Source organism: Salvia miltiorrhiza, chromosome 4 (assembly GCF_028751815.1).
Source record: "Salvia miltiorrhiza cultivar Shanhuang (shh) chromosome 4, IMPLAD_Smil_shh, whole genome shotgun sequence".
Classification (NCBI taxonomy): Eukaryota; Viridiplantae; Streptophyta; class Magnoliopsida; order Lamiales; family Lamiaceae; genus Salvia; species Salvia miltiorrhiza.
In genome coordinates, this window is record NC_080390.1 from 22206668 (window position 1) to 22220795 (window position 14128).

Sequence of the window (14128 nt, forward strand, 5' to 3'; positions counted from 1 at the left end):
TGTTAGGGGCTTATTGATACTTTTCCCTATTTTAAATAACACTATAAGATTGAAAATGACACTATAACATTTTAAAAATATTACAATCTCATTTATTATAAAATTGAAGTGTCACTTATAAACAAATGTCATTTGTATAACTGAATAGTGTCATTTACACAATTTGATAGTTCAGGATCTGAGTACGGATTATCGGGAGTGTACATACACCCTGCGTGTACACCAGATTTTGTACCTAAAAAAGAGAAAAAGAAAAAGAAAGAAACAAGGAAGAATTTCAAGGGTTTTGGGTCGGGGGTTTTACCAATTCTGGAGCGGAAGCTCTTCTCACCAACTTCCAACTCCTGCGCCGTCGTGCCTCCCCCGCCAACAAATTCAGATTCTCACGCTCCCCGCAAAAGTGATAGCATTCAGCTTCATCGAAGCATTTCCCCTCCAATAAAAGATCAAACGTCATGTGGTATCTATGCGTCTTCTACCACAGGTTGTTGGAATACAGGAAAGCCGAGTTCGAGTCCCTCGCCGGACTTTTTGAGGGCCGCAGCGGCGCTACCCGTCTCCAATGGCGGCTGCCGGAGGACCACCACCCGGATTCACCGTTTCATTTCGTCGATCTTGCGTCCGAAGAGACGGCCCGATTCATTGCCAATCGAAGTAATTACCTGAACCGCAAAAAAGAATTCAGATTAGGTTGAAGGAATTGGCAATGCAATTAGAACTTCCAGGAACTTGAACTACGATTGTTGCTTTGATATTGGATTGTCTTGTGTGAAATGTGGTTATTGAAGTGGACAATTTTGCAGGTATTCTTGTGAAGGGCATATACGAAGTTTGGGGCGAAGGAAGAAATTTTGAGGAACTGGAGGAGGCTGTCAGAAGCTATCCAGATGAGCAGAAGACGCTCTACTTGACTCCTGGCAGCACATTCAGAATCACTGTTGAAAGTTTTGGAAAAGCCATAAGCTTCCACGAGCAAAGCGAACGGATCGAGAAGTTGGCGTTCGTTCCGTTTCAGGTCTGATTCTGATATTGTTCGCTGTGAAATCTTGGTGAAAGATTATAATATGCAGAAGATTTCGATGAATGCTCGGTTATTTAGCGAATCTATACGATTCTTATAGCTGTAGGACGTGTTCAGTTTGGAAGATTGCTCTTTGGAAATTTTATTTAAAGCAGTATGTTATCGACTGAGAATTTTACTTGGGATGAATTTTGGACTAGAATAAGCGATTCATGCTAACATATTAGATTATGTTGTCTATTTGTACTCAATGCCATTCTAGTTCAACTCCGTTTTATTTCTCTTACTTTTGTCGTCAGAACAAGATGAAGAAGTTATGAACTTCTACTCTGTGGTCCGATTCACAAGAACATTTATCCAGTACTACCTAGACCACTAAAAATGATACGTATAAGTTACTTAGCAATTTGTTTTTCGTAGTATAGGTTCCCTTACTTGAGGCATGTTACATCTTATTTATTTCACCGATTTTATGACAGGAGGAATAAGGACTACGGAGGTTTTGGAATTATTATGTCACTTTGTATTCATATTGGATATTTTTTTCCAACTTCTAAGCTAGCATCTTTCAGGGACGGGTGAATCTACGGAATCCTGATCATAAATTCTGTCTTATTGATAACGATGATTATGGAGATAAAAATGGACTTCCTCCTGCATCTCAAAGGAGAATCTTTTTTGGCCGGGAGGTAGGTGCTTCTGATAGGAAGATATTGCAAACTTATCAGCTAAAAAGCCGCAAATATCTTGGCCCAACAGCCATGGATGCAGAAATAGCTTTCCTGATGGCAAATCAAGCACAGGTCAAACCTGGAAAACTGGTGTATGATCCTTTTGTTGGTACAGGAAGTATTCTAATTGCGGCTGCTCATTTTGGAGCAATGACAATGGTTAGAAAATTTCCTTTGTGATCAAACTTTTTCTTTTGCGATGGCATTATTGTTCAGTTAATTAGAATGGGTTTATTATTTCCACTTTACTGATGTAAACAATTCAGGGTGCAGATATTGACATTCGGGTAGTGCGTGATGGTCGTGGTCCTGATTGCAATGTCTGGAGCAATTTTAAGCAGGTCTTGTTCGTTTTTTTCTTTTTCTTTTTCTTCCTGTTCTTTCAATTTACTTGTGATACTTGTCTGCTGAGTGCCCTTTCTTCTGTCATTCACAATTTTTTCTGCTTTTGTTATTTCCCGTTCTTCAACGTGTCTTGCATACATTAGATAGTGAAACCTTCATTTATTTGCCTAGAGTAATTAATGGTTAACATTGTAGATAAAAAATACAATTATGTGGGGTGAAGAGTAAAAGAGAGCAAATTAAAAAAATGTGACCGAAAGCATTCACAAATTTCTGGAAATACTGATTGTTCTATAAATCTGACTGCAAGTTTCATCGTACTACAGTATGGACTGCCAATGCCGGTATCTTTATTAAGGGCTGATAATAACCTTCCCCCATGGCGTGCTGATTTAAAAGAGGTAACACATTTATATCTCTGATTAATAAGTTTTTGAAGTAACAGTTGTATATGTGCAATAAATTTATTTGCTCATCTTCCTTAAGTTTTTGGTGTCAACGTTTTTGACTTCTACATGCTTCTACAAAATATCCTTGAAAGCTTTAAAAAGAAGAAAAATATTAGTTCAATAACTGAACACCTATGCATCTGTTTCCTTCTTCTAATTGGGATGATGACGTGTAAACCTTTGTGTATTACTTTTAGGGTAAATGTCACTTTTTGGCCCATTGTTTGAGCATTTTTTCGAAAATGTCCCAACCTTAGATAATTACAAGAAAGTATCTAGCATTGCATTTTTTTTTGTTTGTGGCCAGCAAAAACTTTCCGATGCCTGAGTTGTGACGTGATCCAACTTTCATTGTACGCCATGTCAAGCCAACTTGGATTATTTTTAATTACATGGCAATTATGTTGGAATAAAAAATAAATAAAAAATCATCTAAAAACACGTAAATTGTGAATAATAATTGTTTAGAACACCTAATTTTCTAGTTGATGATCTATCTATGAAATTTCCAATTTCAAATGGGGATGGACAACTTTAGAAGAGGATTCAAAATTGTTTACAATGGAATTTCTCCGTGGAAGAAATGAATCAACCTCTGCAAAGCATGGACACTTAAATAGTTAATTTAGATCGTGGTGAGCCTAATCCTGAAGGATTGAACCACCAATTTCGCTCGCCGAGAAGAATATGTATGCAGCTTCCTCATGAAGCTGGATCATTTTTGGCATCAACTTATGATAGGAGGCTTTGCCCGAGGGAGCGGCCGCCACTATCGAATAAAGGGTGGCGAGGAGGTGGGGGTGGGGGAGTAAGGGGAAGGATTTTGAAGGGTGAGGAGGAAAGGGAAGGAATAATGAGAAAGGGGAGGACATAGAAGAACGGTTATTTATTTATATATTTATTTTTTTGATAGAATTGCCACCTAATTTAAAATAGTGCACACGTAATGACAAGTGGATGCCCGCTGGAATAAGTCAACATTCTGTTGAATGATTTTTTTTAGGGGACATAAACAAGAAAAAGATACAACGATGGGTATTGTCTCGCAAGTACCCTTAGAGTAGGATCTTTTCGAAAAAAATGACCAAACTGTGGCCAAAAAAGTGATATTTATCCTTACTTTTATGCTCATTTCATTATGATGGACGTTCCTGAGTAGGAGTATTTCTTAAAATGGAGGGTTTTTCACTCAAGTCATCAACTGTTGTTTCGACTAAAGTGCACTTAAAGTCGCTCGCAATCGTACGAGGTCATTTTAGTGAGTCAATCCAAGTCGTATCACTCAAAGAAGTCTAAGTTGGGCTATCACTCATGTTACAAAAGAAAGCAGTAAAATTATAAACACTTTGATGAAAGATTGGGTCTGACACTCCACATCTAATATCTAATAACTGATATGAAAATGAAGAAAGCATGTTAAGTTGTAGAAGAAAATGAAGGAAGCAATAGATCTAAGCAATGGAAATAGACAATTAAACCTAGAGTCTTAAATAATGAAGACACTAGAGATCTATTTAAGGAGAGATTCAACTACGAAGTTTGTAATCAGTTCACCCAAATTCAATAGCTGGAATAAAACATCTCAATGAACCACTCTTAAAATATACCAGACAGTAAAGTAAATCATAAACAATTGAAAGCAACAAGAGAAATGAAGTAGAGAAATAAGATTTGCAACTTGAAGTGAAAGGACAACTTGCAAAGTTTCATAATAGAGATAACTTACAATAATACCAAAATAATAATCTCCAAATTCCTTAGACATGAAAATAAGATTTGTTTTCAATCCCAATTCTTCAAGCTTAACCCTAGGCAAAAATTAAGAAAAGAAAAATAAAAGTTTGATAAGTGTATCTGAATCTGTGTGCCCTAATGAAGCTGTGCACTTCCCTATTTATATATTTTTCATAAAGGCATATTGTAAGACTCACAACGTTCAAATGCTTCTTAACGAATTTGATGATTCCTATTGTTTCTAAGATTTGTTTGAGGGTGTATGGTAAGACTTGTTTATATTACAATATGCCCTGCGGGCACCACCTTAAAGGATGTTCTGTAATGCCTTTTTGAAAAATGTATAAATAGGGAAGCGTCCAGCTTCACTAGCTCACACAGATTCAGATACACTTTTCAGAATTGTTGCAAGTTCTCCTTTCTTTTCAAGCTGCAGATCTTATTTCTTTACTCTATTTCTCTTGTTGGTTTCAATTCTTTATGATTTATTTTACTACTCCCTCCCGATGTTTTAAAGTATGTGTTGTGAGGCGAAACATTTGTTGTCTGTCGAAACGGGGTGAGGCGGAATAAAAAAATGGAATTAATAAAAATCACATAAATTATACTCCCTCCTTCCCTTAAAAGTTTGCCCCAAGGGGAGCGGCATGGGTTTTGAATAAAAACTGGTAAAAAGTTGTTTGATGGTGGGGTCATGTACAAAAATAGTGTTTAGGGTTGTAATTGTAAAGTTGATGGTGGAGTCATATACAAAAATAGAAAGTAAGGAGATTGGGGCAAACTCTTGGGGGAATCCCAAAAAAGGAAATTGGGGCAAACTTTTTGGGGACGGAGGGAGTACCTAATATCATAAAACACATAAAAATCTAGAAAATATTCACACATAAAAATGTAGCAAATATTCAAAACACAATAGTTCTTAACTACTATTGTTGCCGCGTGCTTCTCAACGGTGTTGGAGAAATCAATAGATGAAAAGGAGAGGAGAGTAGAAAGGCGCGGGTGCGTGCCTGAGAGTTGACGCTAGTTTTTTTAATTTTTAAAACCTGTTGTTTTTATTTTAATATTTTAATTACACTTAAATTGTAAAAGCCCATTTTAATTAGGGCTTAATTTCACCTAGCCTTTCTATTTTCGCACCTAAAGCCCAGTCCAATTAAGTTCAAAAATCTGAAAACATTACTAGGGTTAGAGACGGGCGCCTCGTGGCGTCTCACACCGCCTTGGCCAGGGGGAGGCGACAAACGGCGCTGGAAGGGAAGCGGCGCATTAGGTGTGAGCATCAGGCGCACTTCCCTATAAACATGTTTTTTTTGCTTTGTTTTTTTTTTTTTTTTTAAACATTGCTTCCTCTGTACCCAAAACATCTTCCTAACCTATTTTTGGAGACAATTCCACTAAGTATTATCCTTACAATCTTCATCTTTTTTTGGGACTCATTCTCCACTCATCAAATACATTACTAACTTTTATTAAAACCCGTGCTACCCTTCCTTAGGAAGATGTTTGAGGGACAGAGGGAGTATCTGATATTTTGATATTGGTTCATTGAGATTTTTTATTTCCAGCAATTGAATTTGGGTGATGAAAAGACATCATATAATAAAGAAAAAACTAAAACTCTTGGAGTGCTAAAAAATCTCAAGACCCGAGCCTCAATAGAACCTCGCTTGCGAAAACAAGAAAATCAAGAGAGGAAAAAGAGTACGTGTCTAATGAACAAAACGACAGAAGCTAGGTGTACAAATGTCATTAAGCACACTACTGTCAATACAAGGAATAGAATGAAACCAAAACTACTCTCAAAACAAGGAATAGAATGAAACCAACACCCGTCGGGATCCGTATTATGAGCCCTAGCATCCGCCACTGCATTTCCTTCACGAAAAATATGAGAAACTCTAAACTCAAAATCCTTCGCTAAAACTAAAGTTCTCTGCCAGTGAGCTGCAAAGCGCCAAGGAACTAACAACAAATGAGATTCAAGGATGCAAACCACATAAAGTTGAATCTGCTTCCAACCAAAGTGCAAGCCAGTCACCGAGGCAATGGCCTCACATTTAGAGTTTGAAGTTCTTTCTATTTTTCCAGTTTTTTGGGCTTCTCGAGGCTCATTAATGAATGGGCTTTCATGTTTGAAGTGGGTTATGTAAAACAGCCCTAATTTAAGAAGATTAAAGAAAAACAAAAGTCTGAAAATTGAATAACCTAAAGAAAACATACATTCCGAAGAATCCCTCTGAGAGCTATCACCTTCATGCACTCTCTCATCTCGCAGTTTCCACAGGTTATGATTCTTATGAACTAATAATTTTTGTGTGTTCTTATATAACTAGGTATGAATTTATGATTTTGTGTATGCATATATTTCAGACATTTACCACACTACCACAGGACCAACTCACGCACACGTATTTTCATTATTTGCTATGTTTTTATGTTATATTAGCCATGAATTTCATGTGTTTTTACGGTTTACGCCTCAGATTGCCTCGAGGCTTGCCTCACGGAGCGATTGGAGAACACCTTGAGGCCTAAAACTCATTTTAAAACTTTGCTTGTATGAAACTTTTTCTCCTGAAAATGCTTTTGTTTTATTGCTTAATAACCATTTGGTCAACTATAAGCGTGAATTTGTGATGTTTCAGGTGTTGGATGCCATAATTTGTGATCCTCCTTACGGGGTTCGTGCCGGGGGACGCAAGTCCGGTGGGCGTAAGCTCTTAAAAGGTGCTGTAGATCCTTACACAGTTCCTGATGACAAAAGGACAGACCACATACCCTCTACTGCTCCTTACAGCCTAGTGGAGTGCGTGCACGATTTGCTTGACCTCGCCGCTAGGATGCTTGTGATGGGTGGGCGTCTCGTCTACTTCTACCCTGTCTTGAGAGATGAGGACTCACCGGACCCAACCTTCCCGGACCACCCCTGTTTTGAATCAGTCGCGACATGCGAACAGATACTCAGCTTCAGATACAGCAGGGTCTTGCTAACCATGGTTAAAGTTGCACCATACACCGAAGAGATTGAGTCAGCGGCGAGGCTCAGACACGTGGAGTTCAAAGAGAACCACCTCAAGTGGTTAGAAGATGGCAACTTGCATTCAGCAGTTTTTAGCCCTGCTGATGTAACGGGTGAAAAGTTCAGCGCCAAACCTAGATACAGAGGCAAATATGTTTAGGTCAGATATATTGGTTTTATCACTTCATGTTTTGTTTGTAACTGTAATACTAATACTGATGAATTCTCTTAGGAAGTTTTGAAGAGGAGTGAGTGCTCTATAGATAGTTAACGCTCTTTTAGTCGGTACGGAAACTAGTTCGTGATAGTAACCTAATTTATTTTTAAATTTTCACATTTGGTTCAACTGTTATTCGTTTAAGAAAATTAAAATGAATCTTATTCGGAAATTAGTTACAATTTTTACGGCCGTATTAGGAACATATCATATAGTTTTAATCATGGATATTAGTTTAGCCTGAAACTCGTGGGCTAGCTTGATTAGCTCGATCATTCGAGAGGGAAAATTTTCAACTTGATAAAATTATAGTTTGAATAGCCTGTAACTAAATAGCTCGACACCTAATAGGATTGGCCCGAAAATAGCCAAACTTGATAGGGTTGATCAAAAAATAATGTGTTCGTCTGATTATATGAATTTTTTTCTTGTTATTTGATTTTTAATTTCATTACTTTGCTTTTGAAATTAGTAAAATAAAAAATTTTATTTCAAAAATTTGTAGTAAAATGTATTTTGATTCAATATTGAAAATTCAATATTAGAAAGGTAAATATCATTTTTTGACCTATTGTTCGAACATTTTTTTCAAAAATATCCCACTCTAAGGGTCATTACAAAACAATACTCATCGTTTCATTTTTTTCTTGTTTGTGGCCCGTAAAAATGATCCGGCATCCGTTATTTGACATGTTCCAACCAGTTGTCATGTTGGCAGCACAGGCATAATAAAAATGATAAAAAAACAAAAGAAAATGGTTTCATCTTTGAAAACGCATATAGAAATTCTTTTAACATTACGATTTCTTCCCTTTTTCATACCCCCAATTCAGAAATCATAATATGGTTCAAGGAACTACTCTTCCAACCGGAACCCTGAATCAGAAAAGTCCCGGTGGTCGGAGACCGTAAAATTTGAATTTTGAAATAGCAAAAAACCCAAAAATTCAGGTAAACTTAAAAGCTGCTAAAAAGCCATGAAACACATAAGAAGTATAGTTGTAGTAGTAGTAGTAGTAGTAGTAGTAGTAGTAGTTGTTGTTGTTGTTGTTGTTGTTGTTGTTGTTGTTATTATTATTATTATTATTTCTGATGGAAGCGAAGAACTTACGTCTGAAGCAGACAGAAGAATCAGAGAATTCAAAAGCTCAGCGGGGCTGAGGCCTGTCGGATTAGTAAACCAGGAAATAGGCAAAGTGACAGAGGGGAGAGTTATCAGCAGTGAAAGCGACAACAGGGACTTGAATTTGAGGACCCTAGAGCTAGTTCTCTCTGCTATCCGATGACCGAGCCCTCTGCTCACAGCGGAGGAGATGATGGTGGAGTGATGGTCGGAAGTGAGGAGGCTGGTGAAAGAGGCTGAAGACATGAATGTAAAGGAGCAGCTTTTTACAACGTATATTCCCTTCTTTTGTATAAATCATCACCAAGGCAATTTTCCTATGATATAAAATGGCCAAAGTGGTCATTTACTAGGTTGATGAGTTTTAATTGCTTTGTATGGTTTGAGGTTGTTTGTATGAGTTTTATAACTTAGTTGATTTATAGAGTAACAGTTTGACCTTACTGATGGGATGAAAGCTCAATTCTGGGGAATTTTATGTATTTACTTGGCGTGACGTCTCAAAGAAGTAATGGATGTCCGCTAGGTTAACAATTTAGAGATCATACTCTTTCTCCTCAATTTGAAAGAAGAATTGTAAAGATTTTTCTTCGCCAGAATCCCCTACATATACAGTGGAGATGAAAGACCGAAGTATAGAAAGATGGATTAGGTCTACGAAACAAATTTTTCACTTTCTTAGATGCAATGATTAAGAGTACCTTCTTTGCAAGCCCTTTCAACAATAAGGCTCGGTTGATTACTAGTTGGAGGTGAAGCAGAAGATGTATACTCATGACGAGTAGAGAATCTTACTTAGGGGTTATTCGTAGAAGTTTTATGAAGAGTATGTCCCTAGAAGCTATCATAAGTAAAAAGAGATGAAATTTACCAAGATAAAGCAAGGGAAAAAGACCGTAGCTGAATATAGTCGAGAGTTTTGTGATATGCACCTTATAAAGTTGGCACATATAATGGTTGTAACTTCTCATAGGGATTTCGAGGTAGTGCCTTACTTGTTGACAAGCCAAACATTTTTCAACAACCAAAGCTATATCTCATTTCATTCATTCCTACCAAAATTTTTGTTTGAGATCTTGATACATTTTAATGTTCATTCTCTCGTGTTGCACACAGATAACAGAAAATAAACCTAAACACTCCAATCAATATTTTTGGGCTGACACACTCTCTCTCATTAACTAGCGCGTAATTGAAATAAAGCATGTAAAATTATCTAGGCAAAAATCAAATATAAATAAGTAATAAAGAAATAACATGTAAATCTACGCTAGGGTTTTTTGAGGAAAACCAGTAATTCATTAAAATAATCGCGCATCAAAAATAACAATTATCTACACAGCAGACAAAATTATTAACCAGAATAAATCTAACAAGAGCATATACGATAAATAAGAAATACTGTAAAATCATAAACCTAGAATTTATCTAAGCAATAAATAAATTACTTACAGTAATTGGCGATAACTGAACAAGAATCTCTGACTACGAATTATTCTAGGCATAAGAATGAAATAAGAAAACGAATAAACCCTAACTAAGAAAATGGTGTCTGGAGCTTTCTGTCTAAGATCTGGATTGACGTCTTGAAAAGTGTAAGTGTACCCTAGCAAATCAGGATTCCTTCCTTTTATATTATGAAAAATGTAAAATACGCTTATTTTATTTTCTCTTAAAACTGAACGCGTTAAAGGCGCGGGCGCTGGCAAAATTGCGCGGGTGGAAGCTCAGCCGCGAGGCGAGTTGTGCACGGGCGTGGGGGAAGAGGCAGCGCTCGCTGGGCGCTAGGTGAGGGCGCGGGCGTGGAGAAGAGGCACTCGGGCACTGGAAAATGCGCTCGGGCGCTGGGAAATGCTCGCTGGGGATGCTGGGTATGATGGCGTGGTCGCGGGGAAAGGCCAGCGCCCGCTGGGTGAGTTGCGCGCTCGCGGGGAAAAGCCAGCGACCGCAGACGCTCAGCGCGGACTGTATTGCGCCACGTTTTTATTTTGGCCCGTTCTCCCTCGCTACAAGTCGGATTTTGGATCCGTTTTCACCTACAAACTCCTATCAAGACGAAATATAATTCTTCTTAAGACCAATCAACCGAATTTGAAGTGCATATTTGTCCACTAATTAATCAATTAGAGCATCAAATCCTGAGACAACAAAATAAGCACATAAGCTCAAATCAATCAATTACTGAGTGAACGAGACCAAAAATATAAACTCATAGCACACCTAAACATCCATAGAATCATCAGAAAATAGGACTAAACAACCCCCCACACTTAGCCTTTTGCTTATTCTCAAGCAAAATCCATATTAATCAAATGAAAAGACAGTTCAACAATGCTCAATTCCAACCAAACATTCACAAACCAATTCAAGTTTTTCACTCAACACATATCTCTCAAATGGTGTAAGTAACTTAAAGTTTAAAGAAGCAACACCATTATAATACAAATGATTCAATCAGACTCAATTCTCCGCTAGAAGTGAATTCCCTAATGTGATTGCCTTTATAATCATTATCTTATGTTTTCACTGTTTTCTTTTCACAATCTTCTATTCTTTTTAGAAGTTATTCTTTTATTTTCAACAGTTAAGCCACAATTCATGAGATAAAGTATTTTGGAGGTAATTCAAAGTCTTATCACGCGGTTTCCCATGCTCATAGAAATACTAGAGGAGCAAAAACTCAGAGCTGTCAAATATTTTAAAATTCATACAACTTCACATATAAAGATAAGATCGTAGACAATCACACTGATAACACTGCCTCTAGCATCTACCGGATAAATCACGTCTCAATTGCTTACAAATGTGTTGCAACAAAGCTCATAATTCATTATACCAACAAGAGACATGCATAAAAAGAAAAACCAGAATAACCACCAATCGGCACAAACCCGAAAATCACATCGAAAACTATCACTTTCATAAATTCATACAGATTAGCATGCATCCATGAATCGAGCCAAGTGCAAGGGGACCATTTGCCCCACCAATTAAGCACATAACTACTCCCCCACATTTACCAAAATTAAGAAAACCAAGGCTCTCCTCCCCACACTTAGAAATAAGAGTGTAAGAGGAACACTTCCCTGAAATATCAATCAAGGAGGTGAGCCCATGGAGTTCCACATTGCCATGCATGTTTCTCATCCACACAAGATGACAATCCCTAAAGCACAGAACCTGCACCATACACCAAAGGCACAACCCAACAAAAATCAAACAAGGCAAAAGAAAAAACAAAAACAAATGAAACTAAGAAGAACATGGGTTGCCTCCCATGCAGCGCTAGTTTTAACGTCGCCAGCCCGACTAAAAGGAACCCTTAACCAAAGTCTGCTTGAAGCTTCCGCTGCCTTAGTGCTTGTGTCAATACATCATCTTTCAATGCAACTGTGGGTCCTTTTAATGCACATCCAGTCCTCATAGCATCAAATGATTTCCATTCAACACCTCTTCAGGAACCAAATTCAAAACTCCCCTCTTATTTCTCATCCATCTATAGTGCACACTCAGAATCCTGCTCTATATCATCCTCATGTTGCAGCATGTCCAGAAATTCTTCTTCAATGACTGCCTCTTCCTGCAAGTTAGCTAGGAATTCTTGAATTATGTCATCTTCGTGCTGCAGCTTTTCCAGAGATTCTCCTTCAATGGCCACCTCACCTTGCAAGTTAGCAAGGAATTCTTGCTCAATGTCATCTTCATCCTACAAATTATCAAGAAATTCCTGCACAATGCGATCCTCATCCACAACATCAACAATTTCAACATAAGAATAGTTCTGCAAAGAAAGATTAGGAGTAGTAAGTTTCTTATCAAAAACTGAGAATGTTACCGATCTACTTGACCTGGCCATACTCAATGTTCCAGATCTCACGTCAATGCGAGAATGAGTGGAGGCCGTAAAAGGTCGGTCGAGCAAAATGAGATGACCATTCTCTCCTCTAATCCCCTTGCCTACATCAAGCACCACAAAATCAACTGGCACTCTAATATCTCTCACTGTGACTTCCACATCTTCCACAAGTCCTCGTGGGCTGGTAATAGAGCCGTTAGCCAGCTCTATTTTCATCTAAGTGCACTTCAACTCGTCTTCCTTCCTGCCCAGCTTCTCAAAAATATCAAGTGGCATCAAATTGACTGCCACACCCAAATCGAGCATACCTGAGACCTCCTCAAGTCCACCCAAACCAATACCAAAAATGAAGCTACCAGGATCTCGTTGCTTCGGTAGTGGTTGGGTTGGATCAGCAGTGACAGGTGGCAGAGGTTTGCTGGGACATGGATAGCTTTGATTGCTTCCACGGTTTTGCTTCTCCATTTTCCAATGGCATCTTTCCCCAAGTTTCCCTGCTGAAAACCTTCCCTATCACGCTCCACTCTTTGAGGCAACACATCAAATCCCTTCATCCTTGGGGCATCTTCTTTGACAATTTCAATAACATGAGCTTGATGCAGTTGTTGGCCCTGAGTGGAGGACTTTCCAATTGGCTGCGGCTGCTGCAGCTGATTCAAAGCTCCCGTGAGTTGCCCAACTGTAGTCTCGAGGCGCTTGATAGTAGCACTCTGAGCCTCCATCGCTTACTTGCTAGCTTGCATAAATGCCTTCATCGTATCCTCAGATAATGGTCCCGAGTGTTGGTACTGCTGCTGCTGGGGCTCAAAATTATTTTGTTGCATAAAGCCCTGATTGTACTGCTGAGGAAAATTCTGCTAGCGGCGGAACAAAAAAACTACTGCTGAGGTGGGAAACATTGCTGCTAGTTCTGATACCTCATCTGCTGTGGAGGTCTGCGAAGCTGGTTTCCTTGATTTGACCCTGACCCGCTAGGATCTTGATTCTTCCAACCAGAATTTGAATGTCCTTGAGCGGCATAAACTTCAGCTTGTCCTTCTGGTGTGTATTCTCCCATTTTGTGATGTAAGATCAAAACAGAGAATAACAGAATGCGACGAAGAAGAAGATGTACGTGGTTCGGCCACTAACGACCTACGTCCACGGAGGGTGAAGAGAAATTTTATTGACATATTTGAGAGCTCGCCGGAGTTACAGAACGTGATCGGAAATCTTGAGAAACGCAACTCAAGAAGATTACACAGCACTCACACCAACTACACTCTTTTCTTTCTTGTTACAGTACATAACTAACTGTGAAAGATCGAATTTAAAAAACCCTAACTAACTCACTTTCTATTGAGCTAGAAACGACACCGCTTCAACAGAAACGTAATACATGAAGTAAATAAGAAACGCGACTTATAATACTTCATCTGCACAACTTATGTTATCCCTCTGACCAGCGTGGAAAAGTTTCCAGAGCAGAGAAATGACTCCAAAGGAATGACGCCAAAGAGATCATCTTTCAGAGGAATCAACCGCCAGAGGAATAAAAAATGCAGCCAAATTCGAAGCCACCTTTCACAACATGTGACACTCATTAACTCCATGGCCCAAATCACTACAAATCCCACAGCTTTCTGTATTC

The 14128-nt window shown here is 38.5% G+C and overlaps 1 protein-coding gene across 1 annotated transcript; it reads left to right on the forward strand.

Annotated features, from left to right (window-relative positions):
• The first annotated feature begins 233 nt into the window (after positions 1-233).
• LOC131019413 (uncharacterized) lies at positions 234-7636 on the forward strand. Its single transcript, XM_057947957.1, has 6 exons — positions 234-654; positions 804-1015; positions 1594-1911; positions 2019-2093; positions 2424-2498; positions 6929-7636. Exons 1-6 carry the CDS (start codon positions 456-458, stop codon positions 7460-7462), a joined length of 1413 nt encoding a protein of 470 aa, XP_057803940.1. The 5' UTR covers positions 234-455; the 3' UTR covers positions 7463-7636.
• The last annotated feature ends 6492 nt before the right edge of the window (positions 7637-14128 follow it).

Bases quoted from the DNA above. Each gene is read 5' to 3' on its own strand.
- LOC131019413 (XM_057947957.1), top strand. From the start codon at position 456: ATGTGGTATCTATGCGTCTTCTACCACAGGTTGTTGGAATACAGGAAA. The intron at 655-803 runs GTAATTACCTGA...ACAATTTTGCAG, and splicing joins CCGATTCATTGCCAATCGAA to GTATTCTTGTGAAGGGCATA. The intron at 1,912-2,018 runs GTTAGAAAATTT...TAAACAATTCAG, and splicing joins ATTTTGGAGCAATGACAATG to GGTGCAGATATTGACATTCG.